At 47.1% G+C, this 25,474-nt stretch overlaps 1 protein-coding gene across 1 annotated transcript in view; it reads left to right on the top strand.

The window, feature by feature from the left end:
• The window catches only part of kctd7 (potassium channel tetramerization domain containing 7), a 42,159-nt gene extending 16,885 nt beyond the window's left edge, over positions 1-25,274 (top strand). Inside the window, exon 4 of the mRNA XM_072469505.1 lies at positions 9,759-25,274. Within this exon, the coding sequence (XP_072325606.1) occupies positions 9,759-10,135 (377 nt within the window). The 3' untranslated portion in view covers positions 10,136-25,274. The remainder of the gene's footprint in view (positions 1-9,758) is intronic.
• Positions 25,275-25,474: the final 200 nt, after the last annotated feature.

Raw genomic sequence — 25,474 nt, 5'->3', positions numbered from 1 at the left:
CTTATTTACTCCATGAAAACTGTCTTGATTTTGAACACCTCTATCAAATCTTCTCTTACCCTTCTGTTGTGAATGTCAGACTTACCTTAAAGTCGAGGGCAGCGGTCAGGTCCTCCAAGTCCCGACAGATCTTGGAGTGCAGATCGGAAGCGGGCTGCAGTCAGCAGACCTCGCGTGCAGAGGGCTCAGGAGAAGCTGTGTAAATCGAAGAGGGAGGCACAAGTTTGGGACTCCATGCTGTGGGTCTTCAGGGCGAAGGTACCCTTTGGAGCAGTAGTGTTCTGCTCAGCCCAGTCGAAATGCTGAAATTGTGCTTATGAGTTAATAAGTTTGTACTGGAGTGCAGACTCGGGAATTCAGGGGATCAGAGTCTCAGGAGGTGGGTTTGATACCTTGTGAAGTGGGCCGTTTTTGACGCCATCTCAGCTGGAGAGACATTTGGAGAATGCCAAGGCTCGATCTTCGAAGGTGAAGACTGGAGTCCCTCGTGAGAGAGACAGCGGTTCTACACGTTTGGTTGACTCAAAGTCCTCAGTGACATCCGGGTGGGTTTTTGAGAAATCCATGGACTCTTTGTCGCATCTTCCATTTATTGTATAGTGTGTTGGAATTTGACCACAGGTTGCCTGTTAATTCACATGTACCTCACATCTATCGTGACTGTTAGAGCATAAGACAGATATTTTAAATTGCTTTATCTTTCTGACCGTGTATAATAAAGTTTATTTTTGTTTGTTCAAAACCCGTGGAATCCTGTGGCTTTATTCTCTTGGCAAATATGTTGAATCTCAAACTTTATCTACTTTAAACAAAACACTATTGGTCCCTAATTGGATCTTACTAAAAACATGGAGGTCTGATCTAGGATCAGAATACTTCTATGTTTCAAGGAGAACTACACCCGCTTCTCCAGTCTCTCATTCCTGAGACCATTCCCATAATTTCTTGTCTGCATCCTCTCTAAAACTTTCCATCCTTCTCAAAGTGCAGTGTCCAGAATTGGGCAAAATGCCCAGTTCAGACTGAACCACTGTTTTCTAAATGTTCACTAAAACCTCCTTGCTTTTCTACTCTAAGCCTCTAAAATTATAATGTGGAACTTTTTTATAATAAAGGTGAAATTTGACTCTCCTCCATATAAAATTAGCTTTTCAGGGCCAACTAGGGTGTTTAGTCATAATTATGAAGTTGTTACACTGTTGAAAAATGAGATACACCACATTCAACAAGTTGTTTCTTTGTCAGATTCAAAAAGAGGTGACCTTGTCAAGGGTTTGTAAAGCGAGACAAACACCACAGAATTTACAAGTCTCCAACAAATCATGATTGCAATGGAGGAAAAGCAATGGATGCTGGAAATCTGAAACAAAAATAGATAATGCTGGGGAAAAACTCAGCAGGTCTGGCAGCATCAGTGGAGAGTGAAATAGCGTTAATGTTTTGAGTCCATATGACTCTTCTTCAAGTTAACTCTATTTCTCTCCCGTGATTGCAATGGAGATTGGAGTCTGGGGAATACCTCAACAGCACGCCCAATTCAGGAACATAGAATCACTGACGGAACTTCTGGATTGACTCATTAGTGTGCATATGTGTGGACGCAAGTTACTGTTCGTTTCAGTGAAATAATCATGGTGAACGGTGTCAGTTTTGTTATCATCACCACTGCAAAATCCAAGCCCATGTTTACATACCTTTAAAATCTATTTTAAAGGGTGTGACCCTTTTTTTAAAAGTAGGTAGTTTCTTCCCTTACCTTTTTTTTGAGGTCTCTGCATATAATCTAAAATTCTCAAAACAGACAGCTTCCAGACATATCACCTGCTCATATTTTTTGGAAATTTATTTCTTGTGTATATTTGAGGCAGTGTCTCCTTTGTTCATTCTTATTGCTTCCGTTGGGAATGCAGCTGGCTCCGCTAAATGCATGGGGATCCTGAACAGGAAGTCGGATCTATTTGTTTATGATGCAGTCTATTCGAGTATTGATGCAGGATAACACTGCTCCATTTTAGCTTTCATGCTTTTTGATTTATGTAAGTGGTATGCTGATCACATCAAAAGGAGCAATTAATTCAGAGTAGAGTGAACTCAGTTCTATACAATTGAACAGGTTTATGTATTGCTTTGAATTCTTCATTTACATAAAATGAGTTATCTAGGGCAATTTAAGCGTTTAAGTAGAAAGTCATTATAAAATGAAGTACAATGCCAATTACTTTCCTGATCTGGCTGCTATTTTTGGCAGGGTAATGCAGTATCGCTGCCAATTTTAGACTCACATCTAATCTTCTCACGGCATTTACAAATTGGTCTCTGTTGATCGTTCGTCCTTCGAAATCTTCCGTGATTCACTAACGACGGAATGACTTCTGAATATGCCCTCCAGTCATTTCTGTGCCTGCTTCAGCTGAATTTTTTTGATACCAGTGTGTGACTGGTTGTTCAGTATTCCCAGACTGCTTTCCTCTATTTAACAACTGAGTTTAAAAAAAAAAATTGGCACTTTTCATGGGCACTAGCCTCACAGGTAATACTCGAGAGCTGCCAATACATATTCCCCTCCATTCCTCCAACGCATGCTTGTCACTTCTGAGGTTTCCTATCACTGTTCACCCTTGGCAACAGTCTCACTGCAGTTTAAAGTGGTGCTCAGAGCACACCTGACGAGAACCCGAATGAGCAGGTTCTTCCTGGAGGTGGAGGATAAATACGAATGGTGCCAGGGAGTCCTGGCCAACCACACCCACATGTTCTGGGCTTGCCACAGACTTTTCAGGTTCTGGGCAGCCTTCTTCAAGGCGATGTCCAAGGTTGTGGGGGTGAGGGTGGAGCTGTGCCTGAGTGTGGCAATCTTTGGGGTATTAGACCAGCCAGAACTTCATATGGGGCAGAGGGCAGACAGCCTGGCTTTCGCTTCTCTAATCGCACGCCGGCGATACCTGCTCGGCTGACGATCAGCAGCACCACCCACAGCTGCAGACTGGCTGGCAGACGTGTCGGAATTCCTCCACCTGGAGAAGATAAAATACACCATCCGAGGGTCAGAACTCACACAATGGAGAGGAGCAGAGGGGGATGGGGAGAGGAAGTGAGGAGGGAACCCAAGGGAGACGCAGAGAGAAACACGGAGGGGGTGGGGGGGGGTGGCAGGAACCTGCCATCTCCCAAACCTACAAGGGCAACATAGAAAACCGCAGAAGAAAGGAACGGAGAACAGTGGTATGACACCCAGGGCGGAAGTTGGGGCCAGAGAAGAACCAGACTACCAATGACGGAGGGGAGGGGAGGGGGGAAGGTGGGGGAAGGGAGGGAGACAGGGCAGATGGAAAGAATGTATGTAAAAATTTGCAAATAAGAGACGTCACAACATGTAAATATCAGGTGCACTATTTGTTAAGTTGTTATTCTGTAAAAACTGAAAAATGCCAATAAAAAAGATATTTCAATGAACTAAAATTATTGGGTGTACTTTTCCCCCCGAAAGTGTCATTCTCGGTGAGAAAATCGGTTCGATTCTTGCTGGCCCTGGCGGCGTGATCCGGGTCGTGATCTTTAGGCACTTTGAATTTTTTCCTCCCAAGTGAAAGAAGTCGTGCCTGAGGCACAAAACATTTGATTTGTCCTCCCCGTGGGCCACCTGAGCACTTCAATCAAGGGGGCACAGCATTTCAGTGGCATCACAGCACTTTATCTGATTCAAGCCAGGAGGAAGGCAGGAAGGAAACCAGCTCCTCGATTTACGGAGGGGGCCATCACCCATATGCTGGATGCTGTGGAGGAGATACCCTCCAGCAAGGTCACCATTCCCACCTGGGAGATGGTGGCAGCACTGGTCAGTGCCAGCAGCCTGAATGGGGCATCACCCCTGGAACCCAAAAGCCACCACCCTGCAGCGTCCTAGCACCCAACCTCCCAGCATCATTCTCAAACCCACCCCCTCCCTCCCCTGGGCACTCCTCATCAGAACTCCGTACTGCTTTGGCGCAGTGCCCACACATGCCTGTTGTCACCAACCTCTGACCTGTCAGGTCTCCAGCTGACATTATCCTCTTTTGTGTCCCTGCCAGAGAAGATAGCCCACAACCGCCGAGAGAGAGAGAGAAAATGGGTGGTGGCATGCCCGAGCTGAGGATCCTGACTCCATTCAAGGAGAGGGCCGTGGAGCTCACAGGGGAGGACAAGGAACGGGCCTGCACTGAGAGTGAGGTTAGCCTGCGGGAGAAAAGGGCGGAGCCACTGCACCTACATCCATATGACCAGTGAGTGCTTTGTTATCCAAATCCTTGACCAGGATATGTACTAAAACCATTACCGTTGCTTTGCAGGAACATGGCGCATGTCAACCAGCAATTGCCCACCGCCCACCTGCGAAAGTTTCACAGCTAACATTTACACCATCCACCATCACAAAGGCACACACCTCAGTGTGAACTTAGCAGGCAGGTTTCTGGTTCACTATCTGGTGAGCACCACACTGTGTCTGGTGAATATCAGGTAGAGGGAGGAACTTCCCAGGGAATGGACAGTCTGGATCCCAGGACAGAGCTGTGTCCCAGCCAAGTGCTGTGCCTCTGGACATGTTCGTCACGCAGAATCCTCCCTTCCTGATACCGGCGCACCTCAGGGGCAGCAGGCTGAACAGGGTGCTGCGGTAACACCAGTGCCACCCAAGAGTAGGTCCTCCAGAGGACTCCTACCAAGGGTATCTCAGGTAACAGGGCGTGGGAGGCAGCAGGCCACCTCCACTTTTGATGTGTATCCTGGGAATACAACGAGATGTAGTGGAAGGCTAAGGAATTGTTGGGGCACAGAGTGGGCAAGGAAGAAGTTTAGCACAGGGCTAAATTGCTGGCTTTGAAAGCAGACCAAGGCAGGCCAGCAGCACGGTTCAATTCCCGTAACAGCCTCCCCGAACAGGCGCCGGAATGTGGCGACTAGGGTCTTTTCACAGTAACTTCATTGAAGTCTACTTGTGACAATAAGCAATTTTCATTTCAAGTTAGCCACAGATAGCTCGGGGTCTTTACCAAATGTCACATATTACCGCATTAAATATCGCTTGTTATTCACAACCTTATGGTCCCATTGTCATTAACCCTCCTCCGAATGGGACAGCGCTTCATCCCATCTGGACACAGCGCTTCTCACAGCCTTTCAGAGGCAGGCAAATGGCTAGACCCTGTCAAAGTGAAAATAACATAATTCCTGAAAGGACTCTGGCATTAATCAGTTAGCCCGAGTCCCTTGCCCCAAACCCCTCTAGTGCTCTGCGACAAAGGGATCTAGGGCTGAAACTCACTCGTACCTGAGCCAGGGAATCAGAGTGCTGGCATCAGGCAGACCTGAGTCAGACATGAGCAATAGCTGAGGTGCATCACAGAGCTTTCCTCACTGAGAGTCATCATCACCCTCCTGCATTCCTGATCAGCTGGCACAAGGACATACCAGGTCCAGTACCTTGGTGACTAAGGTTTACTGCGACCCTCCCTCCGTGGGCACGGAGTCTCGGGTCTCCCTGATGCCACAGGGCGCTTAGAGCAACATGAGTGCAGTTGATCGCCAATGCAATGCAGACCAGCTATGGTGATGAATCCTGCCGCCCACTCATGCTGATGGACCTGGTCCAGGTTGAAATGGATGAAGTCCAAAGGCCTTGCATAGAGTGCATCCGTGACCTCACGGATGCATTTATGGGTGGATGTCTGCAAAATGCCACACAGGTCACCCAAGAAGCCTTGGAATCAACCCGTCGTGGGCTTCCCTGACCTTCTGCCTCCACATGACATCAAGTTGGACAGAATGTGGCACATGTACCACACTGTGTCCCTGGTGAGGCGTAGTCTCCTGCGACACATGTTGTCCAACAGCTCCATGAAGGGCGCATGTGTCCCTCGGTCTCCTTCACCCTCGTGCCCCTGTCTGGCTGCTGCTGCCTCTGCCTTTGAGCCTGCCCTGGTCTTCTGGCATTGGGTGTTCCCATGGTGGCGCCGCAAGTTGCTGCTGGAATCTGTGCTCCTCCAGTGCTGTAATTAGCAGAATTACCAGCTCTACTGGCACCATACCGATCTTGATCGATAAGCTGCAAAGATTAGAGAGAGAGAGAAAAAGACAGTCAGGTTGGTATCGCAGCTGCTTAACTTCAGTTCCTGCCCTCACCCATTGTCGTCCCCGTCCTGGAAGCAGCCATTCCTCCACTTTATCCAGTGGCTAACGCTCACTCACATCTTGGGTGTCCTTCTATCACCATTGCTTGACCTGCTCTGGTCAATGCTCTTGCCCCATCAGAGTCGCCTCTGACCTCCTGCCTCATTGTCCCCTCCCTTAATCTCTACATTACTGGGGGTTCTGACAGGAGGTTTCAATGGTCGCCCATCCCTCATGGGCATGATCAACTCAAAGTTTCTGTCCGCCTTGAAGGCTAATGATCCTCAATATCAGGCGCTGGGGTCCAGCTTATGCAGACACAGTCCCTCTCGATCCCGTGCACCCAAGCGTTTGTCCATGAACTATGAGTTATCACCCCTCTCCTTGACCTTGAGAATTCTAAGATTCTAGAATGTGTGCAGCTGACATTGTTGAGGGTTAACTCATGAGGGCCAATTAGTTTGACGAGCATAAGTCTCAGGAGTGTTAGAGAGCAAAATTACTTTCTGCATCAGGGATAGACAAAACTAATACGTACTCTTCTCAATAAGGCTGCATCATCCCAAGATCTCATTGCTGTCAGGTCATTACATTTAAGACTCCTGAACAGACACTCCATTAATTTTCCCGATTCCCCCCTTCCCCCGTGTTGTTTTTTCTTTCAGGGTCTCATCCACCCAACCTCTTAGGGCGCCTTCTTCAGTCTCACCACTTCCTACCCCCCACCTCAAGAGCCACGCACCTACAGGCACCCCCATACCCCTATGCCACTAACAGCTGACTAACTCGGCACTCATTACACTTTGCTAATAACACAGGTAGCAGAATGACACAGTGCTCTAAAAAATGTTTAAATGACACAGGCAGCAGGCTTCAGGGCTACACAAGCAGCCGTGCCCCCCATCCCAGAGGCCCCCAACCCCCCTCCCATCCTGAGGCCCCCCCCCCACCACCACCACCACCACTTTGAACTCCGCCTTCTGGTCCTGGGCAGCGGGCTCTGTCCCTTGGGCTCCCTGGTTCTAGTTGGAGACAATGGTGTTCGCCTAGGGCAGCACGGTAGCACAAGTGGATAGCACTGTGGCTTCACAGCGCCAGGGTCCCAGGTTCGATTCCCCGCTGTGTTACTGTCTGTGCGGAGTCTGCACGTTCTCCCCGTGTCTGCGTGGGTTTCCTCCGGGTGCTCCAGTTTCCTCCCACAGTCCAAAGATGTGCAGGTTAGGTGGATTGGCCATGATAAATTGTCCTTAGTGACCAAAAAGGTTAGGAGGGTTATTGGGTTACGGGGATATGGTGGGAGTGAGGACTTAAGTGGGTCGGTGCACACTCGATGGGCCGAATGGGATGTTCTATGAATGTTCTGTATGTTCTATGAATCTTTCCTCCCTCCTGGAGGTCATGGCACCTGGTTCTCATGACATCAAGCCTGATGGGTGGGAAGAGTCACTGAGATCTGAAGATTCGATTTTAATTTTGGCGAGTACATTATATGATGTGTTCAAATTGTGGCGAATCAGAGATCACATCATTGGGGAGGGCTCAGGAACATTGCGATCGGAAATCTCGCTGGCGCAAATTCCGTTTTTGGCCTCTCGCGATAGTTTGCGGCTGTGATGGGATTTGCAGCAACAGCTAACAGATCTGCTACATCCCACCCAATATAAAAACCCACAAAACTTAGGGCACCAGGCATGGCTATAATAACGCATAAAAAGCATCCATTTCTGGTTCAAATGTCAATAAATGAATGCAAAATTGCAAGATTAGTGAATACAGTGAATGGTGGAACCCTCAAGAGTATTGACAGTCAGAGAGATCTAGGTGTACAGGTCCACAGGTCACTGAAAGGGGCAACACAGGTGGAGAAGGTAGTCAAGAAGGCATACGGCATGTTTGCCTTCATTGGCCAGGGCATTGAGTATAAAAATTGGCAAGTCATGTTGTAGCTGTATAGAACCTTAGTTAGGCCACACTTGGTGTATAGTGTTCAATTCTGGTCGTCACACTACCAGAAGGATGTGGAGGCTTTAGAGAGGGTGCAGAAGTGATTTACCAGGATGTTGCCTGGCTTAGAGGGCATTAGCTATGAGGAGAGGTTGAATAAACTTGGTTTGTTCTCACTAGAACGAAGGAGGTTGAGGGGCGACCTGATAGAGGTCTACAAAATTATGAGGGGCATAGACAGAGTGGATAGTCAGAGACTTTTTCCCAGGGTAGAGGGGTCAATTACTAGGGGGCATAGTTTTAAGGTGCGAGGGACAAGGTTTAGAGGAGATGTACGAGGCAAGTTTTTTTACACAGAGGGTAGTGGTGCCTTGGAACTCGCTGCCGGAGAAGGTGGTGGAAGCAGGGACGATAGTGACATTTAAGGGGCATCTTGACAAATACATGAATAAGATGGGAATAGAGAGATACGGACCCAGGAAGTGTAGAAGATTGTAGTTTAGTCAGGCAGCATGGTCGGCAAGGCTTGGAGGGCTGAAGGGCCTGGTCCTGTGCTGTACTTTTCCTTGTTCTTTCTTTGTATTAAGAAGAAAGAAAATTGATGTTGTGAGGTTAAATCCTGATGGTGACAACTCTGCTTCTGCTTCAGAAAATGAATCCATTAAACCAAGAGTGCCTGGGGAAAGGATTCCGAGGGAGACTTTGTAAGAGAGAAAGATTCTCATTCCAGTTCGAGGCAGAGAGAGTATGGGAGACTCCAAAGGCCAATATTATTCCTGCCTGACTGATAGGGATTTACAATTACATCCAGCTCCACTGTAACTCCTTTTCGGGACCTTGAGGCCACCCTGCTGCAAGTAAAAGTTGCCTTGTCAATAATTCAATGTTGTCGCCCTAGTAATGTGAAATGCGCAAATTGCTCTCAGCCCAGGAGCCGCCAGAGAAAGCTGGCAACAGACAGGACCAAGGCGAAAAGAGGCCTGCGCAAGTTCAACTTTTAGAGTTTAGAGTTTTTTGTGGTTAGGAGGTGCAGAAAGAGGAACAAAGGAATTTGAGTTTAAAATTTTGAACACACGAAACAGCCATTATTAGGGATTTTAGATTTGTGCAAGTATTTCTGGAAAATACACATCGCAACAGGAAGACAAGCTGCTGATATCTCCCGGTTAGTTTAGGTATGGCTCTTTGATTTATCGTGTGATTAATATGTATCAAGGTTGCGGGAGGAGGTGAAAGGTCACACCAGCTTGGGAATGAACTCACTTTCTTAGCAAAGTTTTATCCACTGCGTATGAAAATTATAAATGCAAGTTCTTTTCTTCTCTGTCTCCTAGAAAACAATGGTGATGATAATTTCTTTCTGAGCTCTAAAAGAACACCAGGGGCTGGATTCTCTATTGCGGATCTGTCCCACTTCTGATGTTAGCGAGGACGGAGAATTTGGCCGCACCGATCGCTGGCGGAGGGATTCTCTACTCCCAGCGCTTGTCGTTGGGATTTCCCATTGAAGCCACCCCACGCCACCGGGTAACCCACGGGTGGGGGTGCGCTGCCAGCGGGACCAGCAAATCCTGCCACCAGCAAACGACACGGAATTCCGGCCCAGGTAACTAAAATTGAGTTGTATACTTCTGGTATTGTTCACTTTTGTCTCCTTTTATCAACAGAGAATTTGGAAAAGATAATTGATATTGCAAAACAAAGAGCAATTCAACGAAAGGCAAGATTTGCAAAGTTGAAAATTTGTGTTTACAAGGAGGAGATGCCGGTCACACCATATGAACGCCCTCTGTACAACTCACTACGTTTTGACAGAAGTGAGAATGAGACGAAGCTCTTTGAACATCACTGCGAAGTTGATGTGTCGTTTGGCCCTTGGGAAGCTATTGCTGATGTATACGATCTTCTTCACTGTATCGTGACAGACTTAGCAGACAGAGGAATTACAGTGGATCACCAATGCATAGGTGTTTGTGATAAGCATCTCATAAACTATTACTACTGCAAACGCCCAATTTATGAATTCAAGATTACATGGTGGTAACTAACTTTTGTAATCATTTTCAGCTTCCGTGTTCATTTGACAGAGTGTTACGACGGGAGTAGTTTTTGCAATTTAATTTATTAACAAAACCAGCAAAATGGTAGATGTGTTTAGCAACCAGCACCCCACAACAGTATCCTATTGGAAGGCAGGAATAGTTCCTGTATTAGTTACTTAGAGTTTTAGCATATTGTAACATTTTTCATGCTGACGAGTAAGATTAATTAATGCAAAATCTGTCTTGTCGTCAAGAACAAGACTGTGGTGCAATACTTCAGGATGCAGCTGCACTTAACAGTCACTTTAGAATGCCGTAGTACATTTTCTTATTTTTAATCTGACAAGTCAAATGGTTTGCTCATATTTCTCCAGGGAATTAGAGTGCTGTAGTTCGATTGTGTATAATTAAATTAATAACATGCATTTAATTTTCCTTCACCACACAGGCTTCTCTCCACTATGAAATCTTCACAAGTTAGATGGTGGGATAATCAGGGTCAACATACTTTCACCATTCACCTCAATCATGTTAAGCGATCAGAAAACACAGCAGTATGAAGCTGAGAATTTGTGACTGTGTTGCACTTCATCATGTGGTACAAATTCCTTCCAAACTTAGACAGAATTTGAATGGCTGCCAGATGTTGCACTCAGACACTTAAGATGCAAACACTAGTAGTTTTGCAGTATATTTTCCCTTCTTTTCCAATTTTTGGAAAGGTATAAAGCAGTGTTTCATGCTCTACACCACTTGTGAATCTCAATGAATGGAGAATAGCGTAAGGTAGTGAGTTCGCTTTAACTAGTTCCTCCCACCTCCTCACTGCTAAATTCATTGGTTGCGGACACTTAAAGATGCTTAAAACCTGAGTCAGTCAGTTTTGCTGGAAATTATTTATCCTTGGAAAAGATGAATTCACACCAAATACTTTTTTGTTCGATTCTCCGATTTTGAAGTACAGAAGTCATCTTCGGTTTGTTTCTTTGGTCATGATTTTTTTTAAAGTTTCCGTTATTCCTTACAAAGCTGCAAGAAAAATGGGCGTCTAACAAAATTCATAAATATTTTTAAAATAATTCTGCAAACAGTTTGAGAGATGATTAGCTTGTAATATGTGTTCTCATATAGACCAATATCAACATTTGATCCAATATAATTCTTGGCCCAGAAATTACGTGGGAGTTCTGACATCAGCAGAATCCCTAGAAATAGGGTTGTATGTTCAGCCATTTACATTGTTTTTCTTGAGGTTCTGCAAATCTTCTGCCAAAGTTATAGCAAGAGTCTGGCAGAATTTACACAGTATTTCAGAGTCCTATTATTTCAAAGACATTTAGGAATGATTTCATTTTTATTTATGTTAAAAGTGCTAAGATTTAGCAAACATAAACTTAAAAGGTATTTATTACATTGTTTTAAAAAAAAAAATGCTTTCAAATAGCCTGGAGGTACACTATGACTGAAGCAGTGAGAAACTCTTTAAACAATGCCAAAAATTGTATTTTGATCCTCCATTTGCAAGAGTGACCTACAATGTAGGTAGTATCGACTGACTTTTTGAAATTGAGCTTATTCCATTAGCACACCACTTTATAGATGTGGACGAGAACCCAAATATGTGCATTCGGTAAAACCGTGAGGAAATGTTCCTGCACCACAGGAATGATAACACTGACCAGTAGACAGCTTTTATTTATTTGATTTTTATTCATTTACGGGATGTGAGCGTCGCTGGTTAGGCCAGCGTTTATTGCCCATCCCTATTTGCCCCTCAGAAGGTGGTGTTGAGTTGCCTTCTTGAACTGCTGCAGTCCTTGAGGTGTAGGTGCACCAACTGTGCTGTTAGGGAAGAAGTTCCAGGATGTTGCCCCAGCGACAGTGAAGTAGCGGCAATATATTTCCAAGTCAGAGTGGTGAATGACTTGGAGGGGATCTTCCACGTGGTGGGGTTCCCAGGTATATACTGCTCTTGTCCTTCTAGATGGTAGTGGTCGTGGGTTTGGAAGATGTTGTCTAAAGCAACTTGGTGAGTTACCGGAGTGCATCTTGTAGATGCACACGGCTGCCACTGTTCGTCGGTGGTGGAGGATTTGAATGTTTGTGGAAGGGGGTAGCAATCAAGCGGGTTGCTTTGTCCTGGATGGTGTTGAGCATCTTGAGTGTTGTTGGAGCTGCACTCATCCAAGCAAGTGTAGAGTATGCCATTACACTTCTGACTTGCGCCTTGTAAATAGTGGACAGGCTTTTGGGGGTCAGGAGGGGAATTACTCATCGTAGGATTCCTAGCCTTTGAACTGCCCTGGTAGCCACAGTATTAATGCAGGTGGCCCAGTTCAGTTTCTGATCAACGGTAACCCCAGGATATTGATTGTGGGGGATTCAGCAATGGTAATGCCATTGTAGTCAAGGGGCGGTGGTTAGATCCTCTTTTGTAGGAGGTGGTCATTCCCTGGCACTTGTCAGCCCAAGCCTGGATATTGTCCAGGTCTTGCTGCATTTGGACATGGATTGCTTCATTATCTGAGGAGTCGTGAATGGTGCTGAACATCGCGCAGTCATCCGCAAACATCCCCACATCTGACCTTAAGATGGAAGGGAGGACATTGATGAAGCAGCTGAAGATGGTTGGGCCAAGGACACTACCCTGAGGAACTCCTGCAGTGATGTCCTGAAGTTGCGATGATTGACCTCCAACCACGACAACCATCTTCCTTTGTGCCAGCTATGACTGCAATCAGCGGAGAATTTTCTCCCTGATTCCTATTGATTCCTGTTTAGCTAGGGTTCCTTGATGCCATCCTCGGTCAAATGCTGCCTTGACATTTAGCTCTTTTGTCCATGTTTGAACCAAGGCTATAATGAGGTCAGGAGCTGAGTGACCCTGGCAGAACCCATATGAGCATCCGTGAGCAGGTCATTGCTGAGTAAGTGCATTGTTGATGACTCCTTCCATCACTTTGCTGATGATGGAGAGTAGACTGATAGGGCAGTAATTGGCTGGGTTGGATTTGTCCTTTTTCTTGTGTACAGGACACACCTGGGCAATTTTCCACATTGCCGGGTAGAAGCCAGTGTCGTAGCTGTACTGGAACAGCTTGGCTAGAAGTGCGGCAAGTTCTGAAGCACAAGTCTTCAGTACTATTGCCGGGATATTGTCAGGGCCCATAGCCTTTGCAGTATCCAGTGCATTCAGCCGTTTCTTGGTATCATGTGGAGTGAATCATACTGGCTGAAGACTGAGATCTGTGATGCTGGGAAACTCCAGAGGAGACCGAGCTGTTCCAGTACATCTTCAACAGAGGAGACCGAGATGGATCACCCACTCGACACTTCTGGCTGAAGATTGTTGCAAATGCCTCAGCCTTGTCTTTTGCACATACGTGCTGGGCCCCTCCAACATTGAGGACGGGGATATTTGTGGAGCCTCCTCCTCCAGTGAGTTGTTTAATTGTCCACCACTGTTCACGGCTGGATGTGGCAGGACTGCCGAGCTTAGATCTGATACGTTCGTTGTGGAATCGCTTAGCTCTGTCTATTACTTGCTGCTTATGCTATTTGGCATACAAGTAGTCCTATGTTGTAGCTTCACCAGGTCAACACCTCATTTTTCGGTATGCCTAGTGTTGCTCCTGGCATGTTCTCCTGCACTCTTCATTGAACCAGGGCTGATCCCTTGATTTGGTGGTAATGGTGAGGTGGGGGTATGCCAGGCTATGAGGTTGCAGATTGTTGTTGAGTACAATTCTTCTGCTGCTGATGTCCCGCTGTGCCTCACGGATATCCAGACTTGAGTTGCGAGATCTGTTCAAAGTCTATCCTATTTAGCACGGTGGAAGTGCTACACAACACGATGGAGAGTATCCTCAATGTGAAGACGGGACTTTGTCTCCACAAGGACTGTGTGGTGGTCACTTCTACCAATACTATCATGGACAGATGCATCTGTAGCAGGCAGATTGGTGAGGATGAGATCAAATATGTTTTTCCCTCTTGTTGGTTCTCTCACCACCTGCTGCAGTCCCAGTCTAGCAGCTAATTCCTTTAGGGTCCGGCCAGCTTGATACCACTATGCCACTGCCTCCCCCGGTTTGTTAAAACAAACATTAATGTTAAGAACAGAATTAAGCACATTAGCAACAAAGAAATGGCTTTACAGTTAACAGTTACAACATCTTAACTTGCTTCCTGAAACGTGCCGTTACATTCCAATTGGACAACCCATATATTTCAAATGCTACCGATGTATAAAGTTAACAACCTGGTTTTACTTGCTTATCTTGGTGCAGAGTCTTTGGAGAGCGAAATCTTTTCCAGGACCAAGCTGAAAACCTTCTGCTCAGCTTAGAGTCCAGGAAAAAACTGCTTTTTCTCCAGACAGACCAGACCCCTATTAGCTACACCAGCTGCACTGAAAGCACACAGCATTCTATTGTCTCTTGTGAAACAATGTGCCTTGATTTGATTAGCCAGTCTCAAACTGTTCCAACATTTGCATTAGTTAGCTATCAGCAAACAGGTCAAATGTTTTTTTAATAGTTATTAGCAGAACACTTCCCCAGTAAAAACACTGATTATCTCACTTTCAATCACAGCTCTACCAGACACACTGGGCTGGATTCTCCGTCTCACTACACCGAAAGGGCAATTTGTGATCAGGCAGAGAATCCAGCATCAGGTAACAAGGGCGCAGTCCCATTCCGATGCTCCGGTCCCCTGCTAGCGTCACGAGTGAGGTTCGTACCACGGGCTGGGCACCATATGTTGCTAACTTTTGGGTTGGTACAATTTGCTCGGTTTTATAACCTTTGCTGTAGAGTCGCCAGGTATCTTTATGATACCGCCACGAGGTTCACGTTCAAGTACTGATCAATAACTCAACACACCAGTTAGTAAGATTCAAATCAAAACACATTTATTATACACAGTAACTCACTACTCATGCATAAACTCTACTTTCTAGACTATTCTCTATCACTAAAAGGCCTATACTTAGCTTCGGACTGGCCCACCAGGTCAGGGGAACAAATGGCCTTTGGTTCGGGTTCTGAAACTGCAGGATTCAAAAGCTGGTATGGACTGGTAGCTAAGAGCGCCTATCTCGTAGCGTGCGTTGACTGGAGACTTACTTGGTTGATGCGGCAGCTTGGGGAGTTCACTTTCAAGGGTTGGTTCGTTGCTGAGTGACCCTGCCAAGAAGAACGATTTGAACTTGGGGACTCTACTTTATAGTCCCCAGGGGCTTCCCTCCCCTTTGGGCGGACCCCATACCTGGTTCCAAGTGATTGAACTGTGTTCCGACCACTTGGATCGATTTCTCCAACACTGGAGCGGTTCCCTGATCGTTGGGCGGTCCCTAAGTGTCCATTGGCCTTCCTTTGTCTTGGTTCCTGCTGCCGCCGAGGAGTTTGGCTTGGCCTTATTCACCTTAAATGTTTCAATTGTTCCCGGGGTCGCTCATTAGTATGCAGATGGCTGCTGGTTTTGGTGCTGTCTGGGCTTCTGCAAAGTCTAATACACAGGAAACTTTGCACCTGCTAGTTTTTGCCTGTGTTGGCTGAATTTCCCTGCAGCCTTTGTGGATCTCCATTTTAAGTCGGGAAGTGGCCAACCCAGGTGGCTACACGCCCTCCTTGTGATCTCTAACGCGAAGCGTGAAGGATCACATAACTGCATTGTCTTCATTCCCTGACCCAGCGAGCACTCTTCCATGGCCTCTACACTGACCATAGCTTTGCAAGAAATCTTTAACTAACATTCTAAGTGGCGCTATGACATAAAGGGGCATGCATTACAAAATTTTTTTAAAACGGTACCTTTAACTATCCTCAATAAACTACACTCACTCAAACATTCAATCATGCTAACTTCCTAACAATTCAAAAATAAAAGCAGCATTCACATTTTTCCTGGCTTGGCAGTCAAGCACAGGGTTGTACAATCTTTCCGTCGTAAATGAAACACATTTTTTTTATTTAAAAAAAACCCAACACAAATGTTTTTTATTGTAGATCAAGGGGTTCGAGGTCCTGGTGATAACCGAAAATAGGGGATCTTATCCTGTATACCGGGGTGCAAGAGCGGTAGGCTCTCCTTCGCCATTTCCTCATGCGGATAGTCTGCATGATGCTGCAGAGTATCGCCAATACTAGAAGGGATTCAGTTACGTATGATGGTGTGTTGTTGCTTGTTACTGGGCTCTGGGTGCTATGGGGAAGTGAATCATTAACGGCCGGGGGGGTTGGGGTCAGGGGGTTCGCGTTCGTGCGCAACCGAATACACATTATAATGGTGGTGAACAACACGGAGGATGTCCTCATTGTTCTTCTTTCTCTTCTCTTTTCTTTCCTTGCGGCTTCTGGGGTTCTGTGGGATCAAGCATAGTCTCTGTTACTATCTTGGTTAATATCTCGTATGTTAGTATGTCTGTCCTTTAGTGCCAATTTCCCTTTATAATTGGTCACTATCTGTGACTCCCTCATTTTTTTTTTAAACCGAATGTTCAGGACAAGACACACTTAAAAATATTGAAACAGTGCGAGTCGTCTCGCAGGCTGTGCGATTTACCATCCAAATGTTTAAGGGTGTAAAAAAGCATAGGGATGGCAAGCTAAGGGTTGCCGGAAAACAAAACAAAACTTTTTGAACCAAGAGTGCCGAAATGAGGTGCGTATGGGCCGCGACGGGTAAGATTTGGATGGAATCCCCGGGTAGGATGGTGATCAATGCCGTATGTGCTCTACCCGAGCGTAGCTGACTAGAGGGGGGTCCTCGGGCAGGGCGGAGACCAATGCCGTTTCTCCACTGCCTGAGCAACCGACAAGAACGGGCAAAAATGTAGTCATCATGGAGGGTTGCCTTAAAGGTTCTACCGTTGAACCTGAAGAGCAGTTATGAATTGGGGTCTGGCAAGCTCTCATAGGTTTCTGCCGACAAATATGGCGTGGCCGCGAGAATTTTTTTTTTTCCAATTGTACAAACAACACTCAACAATAACAGTAACAAACAAACATTGAACAACATGCTGCAGGTTCCATCAGAAAGGACACCGTTTTTTTTTCTCAAGCGGTTCCTTTTTAAACATTATCTGGACACCTCAGTTATCAGTTGCGAACAGGGTCGCAAAGGGGTTCTCGTTTTGGGAGTCAGACTCAAAGTCGTCATCTTCTCCTGGATGCCATACTCTCGAATGTATAAGGGCTGATAGGGCTGCATGGTGCGATTTGGGGTCCATTTCGTCATTCCGGACGAGCCTGTATGAATTGTCACGGTGCCAGAATGTTGTATCTAATTCCGTGGGGATGGAGTCGGCGTCATCATCATAGAGCGGTGGTCCTTGGTGGGGTTTGTTGAGGAATGTGATCAGGAAGGGATCAGTCGAATCGTGTTCAGATTCGCTGGGTGTGGGGCCTGTTGCATGGGGATAGTAGGGAGGTGTGCTGTGGCTATCGTCAGTGTCACAGTCGCTGTCCCTGCTGCTGCTGTCTGTGGGCGTTCCGGGGTGGAGTCTAGAGTTTGGGGGTGGAGTCGAGGGTGAGTCCGTGGATGGGGTGGATATGGTGGGGGAGGTAGGGATACGTTGGCTGCGTCGAGCATGATGTGATGTGCGTGGTTGGACTGTGGGCCATATGCCTTAAGCTGGTTAATATGGAACCACGCAGTCTTTCGTTGGGGTACTTAATTTTATACACTAAGGGGCTTACTTTGTCCGCAATGGAGTATGGACCCGAATACTTCGGTGACAGGAATGTGCTGGGGTTGTAAATGGAGAGCATGACCTGCTGACCTACCTCAAACTCAGTCGCATGCACTGTCTTGTCAAAACAGGCCTTGCTCTGTTTCTTCCTTGTGCCTAATCTTACTGTGGCTGCTAGCTGAGCCGTTTTCTCATTTTTAACTAACTGTTTGACTGCGTTCTCGTGTGTGAGGGCCGTCACTTCGGGGCTGGTCAAGTCCAATCCTAATAAAAATTCTGTGCCTTTCATGGGGCGTCCGGTCATGATAGTGTGTGGGGTGTAACCTGTGGCAGTTGAGACAGTATTTCTCAAAAACATCAGCGCAAAAGGGAGTACTGAATCTCAAGTGGTGTTGTTTTGTTGGACCATTTTTCTGAAGGTGGCTTTTTGTGTCTGATTCATGCGCTCCACGATACCACTTGACTGGGGGTGGTATGCGATGTGGAATTTTTTGGTAATGCCAAATATCGTGAGGACGTTCTTCATGACATGTCCCGTAAAATGGGATCCTTGGTCGGATTCAATGCTGCGGGGGAGTCCCCATCTTGTAAAGATGTGGTGGGTTAGGATCGTGGCTGTGGTCTTTGCCGTGTTAGTTCTGGATGGGAATGCCTCTACCCATTTCGTAATACGTATTTGTAACGATTCCTGCAAGGGGGCAATGGTCCTATAAAATCGATCTGGAGGTTAGTCCAGGGGCTGTTAACGGGGCGGGTGTGACTAAGCTGAGCCTTCTTTGCCTATCTGTCCGGATTGTTCTGGGCACAGATAAGGCAATTCTCAACGTAGTGCATTACGTCTTCTTTTAAACTTGGCCACCAACAGAGCTGCCTGAGGTGGGCTATAGTGGGGTCAATTCCCTGATGTCCATGACTGTCATGGAACAAACAAATAAGCTGATTCCTGTCCTGTTCAGGAACCACATAAAGGGTGTCTTTTAACACCACACCGTCATGTGTGGTCAGTGCATTTTAAAATCTATTATAGGGTGCTGTAAATTGTCCTTTTAAGATCTCCCTGAAATTGCTATCCTGCTTCTGGGCCTGCACTAAATCCTCGCTATTAGTCTGCGAGACCTGAACAGCATTCACTGGTGCGCTTTCGGGGGGTGTCCAAAAATATCCATGCCTGGAACCTGCTTTTGCCAGTGCGTCGGCTTTTACATTTCCAGGGGGGGAGGAACGGTGGTGACTGCGAACTTTAACAATACCAAGGTCCTGTCCTGTGCTTTCTCTAAAATGTGGCGGAGCAATGGGGCTGAAGGGAGGGGTTTTCCATCTGCGGAAACAGATCCTCTTGCTTTCCACAGGGGTAGGAATTCTGTAAGGCTGTTGCAGACATAGAGGCTGTCCGAGTATATGTCTCCTGGGCTGGGGAAGGAATCTGGGTGATCTATAATATACGCAACGGCTGCTAGTTCTGCCGCCTGCGCGCCTAAGTGATCTGGTAGCTTTAAGGAGATCTCTTCTAGGGCGTGTCCCCACGTGTCCTCGACATATATGCCGCATCCTGTAATGCGCATCCCTTCTAATACTGTGGAAGAACCATCCACATATATCCTTAAGGGTTCGCACATGTCTGTGGGCTGGGGGCTCTGGGGTGAACTACCTATCTTTCTGGGAGGTGTTTTCGCAATAAAGGGGCCTGTGTTGTGGTGCGGTGAGATGATTTCACATTCATGGGGGATGCCTGGGTACTGAAGTTTATTGGCTAAGAAAGTGTGGGTCTTGGTCCTTTTAACAGTGATGTCCCGTCCCTGCAAAAGAAGGGTCCATCTTGCTGCTCTAATTTGGCTGACTGTACCGTCCTTAAGTCGTCCGTCCAGTAAAAGTTGGCTGGGGGTGTGTTCTGTGAGGATTGTGATGGGGTTTAGTCCGGTTATGTAGGAAAAATATTGAACTGCCCAGAAAACTGCGAGCAGGTGCCTTTCACAGGCCGAAAATCCCTGCTCCACAGGATCTAAAAGTCTGGAGGCGTAAGCCACGGGTCTTAACTGTTCGTGCCGTTCCTGGAGGAGCACAGCTGAAAGGGTGTGGTCGGTGCTAGCTATCTCTATAGCGTAGGGGGAAAGCGGGTCTGGAACCTGTAGTGTGGGGGCTGCGATGAGGGCTCTTTTCAAAGCATCCACAGCATCCGTATGCTGCGGAAGCCATTCCACAGGGGCTCCTTTAGGAGGTCTGAGAGGGGTGCTGCCTTGCTGGCGAAACCGTCAATGTGGTTTCGGCAGTAGCCAACCAGTCCTAAAAACGACCGGAGGGCTGAAACATTCTGGGGAAGGGGCAATTTGGCAATCGAGTCAATTCTTTTGTGCTCGATCTCGCGTTTACCATGCGTGATAATCAGACTCGATGGGCCGAATGGCCTCCTTCTGCACTGTAAATTCTATGATAATCTATGATATCACCTTGTTTTCCAAAATCTGGGCCTTTTTTGGGTTTACTTTGCAGCCAATCTGTTGTAGGAGTTCCAGGAGTTCGGACAGAAGCTCGATGTGCTCTGCCTTGGTGTCTGTCTGCAGTAGTAGGTCATCTACATACTGGACCAGACATTCGGGGTGAGAAAATTTCGCTAAACCATTTGCCAGCTGTCGGTGAAAAATGGAGGGGGAGTTGTGGACTCCTTGTGGAAGGCATGTCCACGTGTACTGCTGACTTTTAAAAGTGAAGGCAAATTTGCATTGGCACGCTTTTGCCAATGGAATGAACCAGAATCCGTTACTGATGTCCAAAACCATAAAATATCGTGAGTTGAGTCCCTGTTTGAGCATGGTCTCGGGACTTGTGGCTACCGTGGGGGCTGCTGCGGGGGTGACTTTGTTGAGTTCCCGGTAATCGATGGTCAGTCGCCATGATCCATTGGGCTTTCTCACTGGCCAAATCGGGGCATTATTAGTGGAGGCTACTGATTTGAGTACGCCCTGCTCTAATAAGCTGTTGATCACTTTTGAGATTTCTCCCTCTGCCTCTTGGGGAAATCGTATTGTTTTTGGGGTCGAGGGTCAGATCCTGTGATTTGAACGGAACCAGCCATTCGGCCACAGTCGTGTTTGTGGGTCGCAAATCGCCGACTGCGCTAATCTTGGTTGCGTATTCACCTACTGTGAGCGTTGCGGGGGGCTCTTGCGGATTTTGCCATTTTCCAGACACATTGGTTGACTGGATCAAAGGACAGGTTGTGGGAATTCATAAAATCGATGCCCAAAATGTGTTCTGCTGTGTGGGGCAGGTCAACTAAGACTATGGGGTGCTTGGTGGTGATGTTGCCAATTTGAATGGGTACAGGGGCGGCGATGTGTCCCTGTTGTGAGTGGCCTGTGAAACCGCTGAGGGTGATCATGGCTGTAGTGGGCCACGTGTCTTTTTGGAACATGGTGGAGGAATTAATTGTGGTGCGGGACCCTCCTGTGTCCCAGAAAAATTTGATGCTCTGTCCCCGTACCTTCGCTGCAACTACCGGTCAGCCGGACCTATCCCAAAGGGTGTCGCAGACCCAAGTGGGGGAGCCCGAACACCGTCAGTCAGTTCCGTTCAGGTCTGCTTGGTCTGAACGGGTGCTTACACTATGGACTGGCTTTGTCCTGTTTTTATTCAGAGTGCCTGTCTGCTGGGCTCTCTGTGGCTTTTGTGGGGCATTGCATTCTCGTGCAAAGTGTCCTAATTGTCCACAGTTGTAACACTCCTGTGGTTTCTGTGGGGGGCTGTTCCTTCCTTTGTTTACCCCTGCGGGGTTCTGGTGCATCTTAACTGTGTGGATATCTGCCTCTGCCTGCTGTTCTTCGGGTTTCTTAATTATGGGTTTGTTTTGGACAGATTGCTCCCAGGAGCGGGACAATCTTTTAAAAACCCATTTCTCATTGTGGGCTTCCTCTGAGGGGTCATAGTTGGTACAGGCTTTTTGTCCTGCCTCTCATGGGAGATAAGGGTGCGGGTCCATTTGGCCATACCGTCTTGGGACAAATGGGCGTGGTCTAAATTGCCGAAAACGGCTGTGAAATGGATCCACAGGCGTCCAGCAAACGCTGTGGGGTGTTCTGTCTTTTTCTGCCTGCACTTATTCAGGCCTTCTACGGGGTCACCTCTGTTGTAGCCGATCGCGTCTAGGATCGCTGTGTGCATTTCTGCAAGGATGTCTCCTCCTACATTCTGTGGGTCGGGAAGGGCTGCTACGACCGAAGGGTCTAAACTCAAAACTGTGAGCCTCACTTGCTCACGCTCGTCCAGGCCGTACATGGTCGCCTGCTGCTTTACTCTGGCAAAGAAGTGGTGGGGGTCTGAGGTGGGAAGGAACGGTGTGATTTTCTCACACGCATCCCGTAATTGGGTCACGGTTAAGGGGATCGTGTAAAGGAATTCCGTGTCTCCATCCAATGTGACTGTGCGGTGGGTGGATACTGGGTTCATTGGTGCCTGAACTATCTGCTCTGTGGGGGGTTGGGGCGCTTTTCTCTTCTGGGCTTTCCTTGCGCACATGTTCCCTGAACATATCTATGCGCGGTCTCATTTAATTCTTCCCAATCCGGGCCGTCTTCTGTATCTAACTGGGATCCAAAGGTGCTGTGGAATCCATTCTGAACTGAAAGCAAAGACTGCAGTTCTGCAATCTGCTTCCGGCACCTTGCGTGATCTAATGAGCTTTGTCTCTGCTCCGTGGTGGCAGCATGGAGTGCTCGTAATGCTGCTTTCAGGTCGCTACACTGCCTTTGCAATGCCGCTACCTGTTTCTCTGTTTCCTCTCTTACCAGGACTGCACGTTGCGTGTCCTGATAGGCCTTTTAATACTGTGCCTGGAAGCTGCTTAGGTGCGCCAGACAAGACTGGTGTGCCCACTTGGCATCCTCCACCTCTCCATCCTTTGCTGCTAATTTCCTTCTTAATTCTATATTCTCTCTCTCAACCTCACTTACATCGACCTTGCTCATTCGATGTCTCTCTTCTATCTCTTTGCGGAGGGTCCGAACGACCTCCTCTGTACCTCGCAATTGTGCCAGACAGGACACGCTTGCCATCGGCTTGCGAGCTTTTCCCAAGCTTTTCTTATGAATTTCTGACAGGTTCTCCGACCAAGTATGTCCTATACTCCCGGGTCCTATTTCCTCATTGTCACAGAATTCACTCCAAAGGGGCCATCCCTTCCCTTTGAGATATTTTCTGATCTCTTCTTCCCAAACGGGACACTGTCCTACTCTGCTGCTGATCGCTCCGACCATGGATTCTTCGGGGTTCATGAGGCGTTGCATTGCCTGCATTGCCATCTTTCCTCTCTGAATACTCTCTTGAAATCTGGAACGAGGGGTACTAAGGCGGTGCTGTAATTACGGGTACGGCTTTCGCTATTTTCCGGAATACAAACTCCCAACAGTTTTTCGCAACAAAAATCTTATCAGTTTTACCTTATAGCCCTGTTGGTTACGCATGCATTAACACACTTCCGAATTATGAGGATTGATCAGAACTGCTTGAACACTTGTGGGGGGTTTTCTGTTCCCAATTGGATTCTAATTCAAATTTTTGGGTTCTCCCAGAGTGGTTAAGCCACTTCTTAGTCAGGTCCCGTCAGGATGTCGGCAGTAATATGTTGCAAACTTTTGGTTGATACAATTTGCTCTGTTTTATAACCTTTGCTCTAGAGTCGTCAGGTATCTTTATGATACCGCCACGAGGTTCAAGTTCAAGTACTGATCAATAACTCAACACACCAATTAGTAAGATTCAAATCAAAACACACTTATTATACACAGTAAATCACTACTCATGCATAAACTCTACTTTCTAGACTATTCTCTGTCACTAAAAGGCCTATACTTAGCTCCGGACTTGCCCACCAGGTCAGGGGAACAAATGGCCTTTGGTTCGGGTTCTGAAACTGCGGGATTCAAAAGCTGATATGGACTGGTAGCTAGGAGCGCCTATTTCGTAGCGTGCGTTGACTGGAGACTTACTTGGTTGATGCGGCAGCTTGGCCAGTTCACTTTCAAGGGTTGGTTCGCTGATGAGTGACCCTGCCAAGAAGAACGATTTGAACTTGCGGACTCTATAGTCCCCAGGGGCTTCCCTCCCCTTTGGGCGGACCCCGTACCTGGTTCCAAGTGATTGAACTGTGTTCCGATCACTTGGATCGATTTCTCCAATACTGGAGTTGTTCCCTGATCGCTGGGCGGTCCCTAAGTGTCCGTTGGCCTTCCTTTGTCGTGGCTCCTGCTGGCGCTGAGGAGTCTGGCTTGGCCTTATTCACCTTAAATGTTTCAATTGTTCCCGGGATCGCGCATAGATGGCTGCTGGTTTCGGTGCTGTCTGGGCTTCTGCAAAGTCTAATACACAGGAAACTTTGCACCCGCTAGTTTTTGCCTGTGTTGGCTGAATTTACCTGCAGCCTTCGTGGATCTCCATTTTAAGTCAGGAAGTGGCCAACCCAGGTGGCTACACACATGTTCTCCAGCCCAGCATGCCTCTCCGATCCTCTGGGCCTGGAATCACGTGCAGGTCTTGACAAATGCAGCCCTGACGCTAAGGGCCAAGGGAATAGCTCTTTAAGGGAGTTGCCCCCAAAGTCCATCAAAGGGCCACTCTCCCCCCACAATGCAAGACCTGCCCACCCCACTTCCTCCAGACAACCCCCACTGTCCCCCCTGCCAGCGACCCCCAAATTAGAGAAACCACCACCACAGACTTCCTGATTAGAGATACTCCCATGAGAGACCCCATAAGAGAGACCCCTGCCTGGAAGCTAGAGAGCTGTCCATGTAGAGGCAATGAAAAAAAAATCGCATCTTTAAAACTCACCCATGCAATACACCTGCTCGCTCAGGCAGAGGAAGCAGCATGTGTGAATTCCTGGAAAGAGAAAAACAGTCAGTTGGGTTTAAACCCACTCAGATCTTTGATTTACAAGCTATTCATGCATATCTCTGTGAAATTGCTGTCACTAGGCTGTGATTGGCAGTTTCCACACACAGCCAGCTGTTTGCATTGTTTCGTTCATCTCCCTTCAGACTTGAATGTCTTTGAAGTACACAGCTGTGAAACTAACCAGTTAAGTGCTCGTTTAAGTTCACGTCCTCTTTTTCTCTGTTGAAAGCACTTAACTGTCTTTGATGTGGCCCAGAAGCTGTCAATCGTAGCTCTGGGCTTTGAAGTACCCAGCTGGGAAACTAACTGCAATGTTTATAAACATCTAGCTATGATTGTAATTAAGGATGAAGTACATAGGTGCATTAACTAACTGTACCTTCATTGAATAATATCTGATAACATGGCAAGAAGATTATGTATTGTAGCTGGACCGAATTGCATGCTGGTAAAAAGTTGCTTGAAACAAATATGGGCAGTTATTTGAGCTTGTTAAATAAAGAATAATTGAACGAATCTGGGAAATCTTGAACTTGTTAAATAAAGATTGATCAATCGAATCCTGGAAATCTTGTGAGTTTGTGTTCACCAGAGCCTCGGTCAACATTGGCATCCCTGGGTGGGCTCTCATGATTAATGTGGTTACTTAATGCCACAATCGAGCCTGAACCCCTTAAATAATTTGGTGAACATGGGAGAGGTGAAATTTGGCACTCATGGGGGCATCCAAAATGGGGTCTGTGATCCATTGGAGTGCCTC

Source organism: Scyliorhinus torazame, chromosome 12, assembly GCF_047496885.1.
Source record: "Scyliorhinus torazame isolate Kashiwa2021f chromosome 12, sScyTor2.1, whole genome shotgun sequence".
Classification (NCBI taxonomy): domain Eukaryota; kingdom Metazoa; phylum Chordata; class Chondrichthyes; order Carcharhiniformes; family Scyliorhinidae; genus Scyliorhinus; species Scyliorhinus torazame.
Note: the sequence above shows the minus strand (reverse complement) of the source record. Positions and strands in the feature narration are given on the sequence as shown.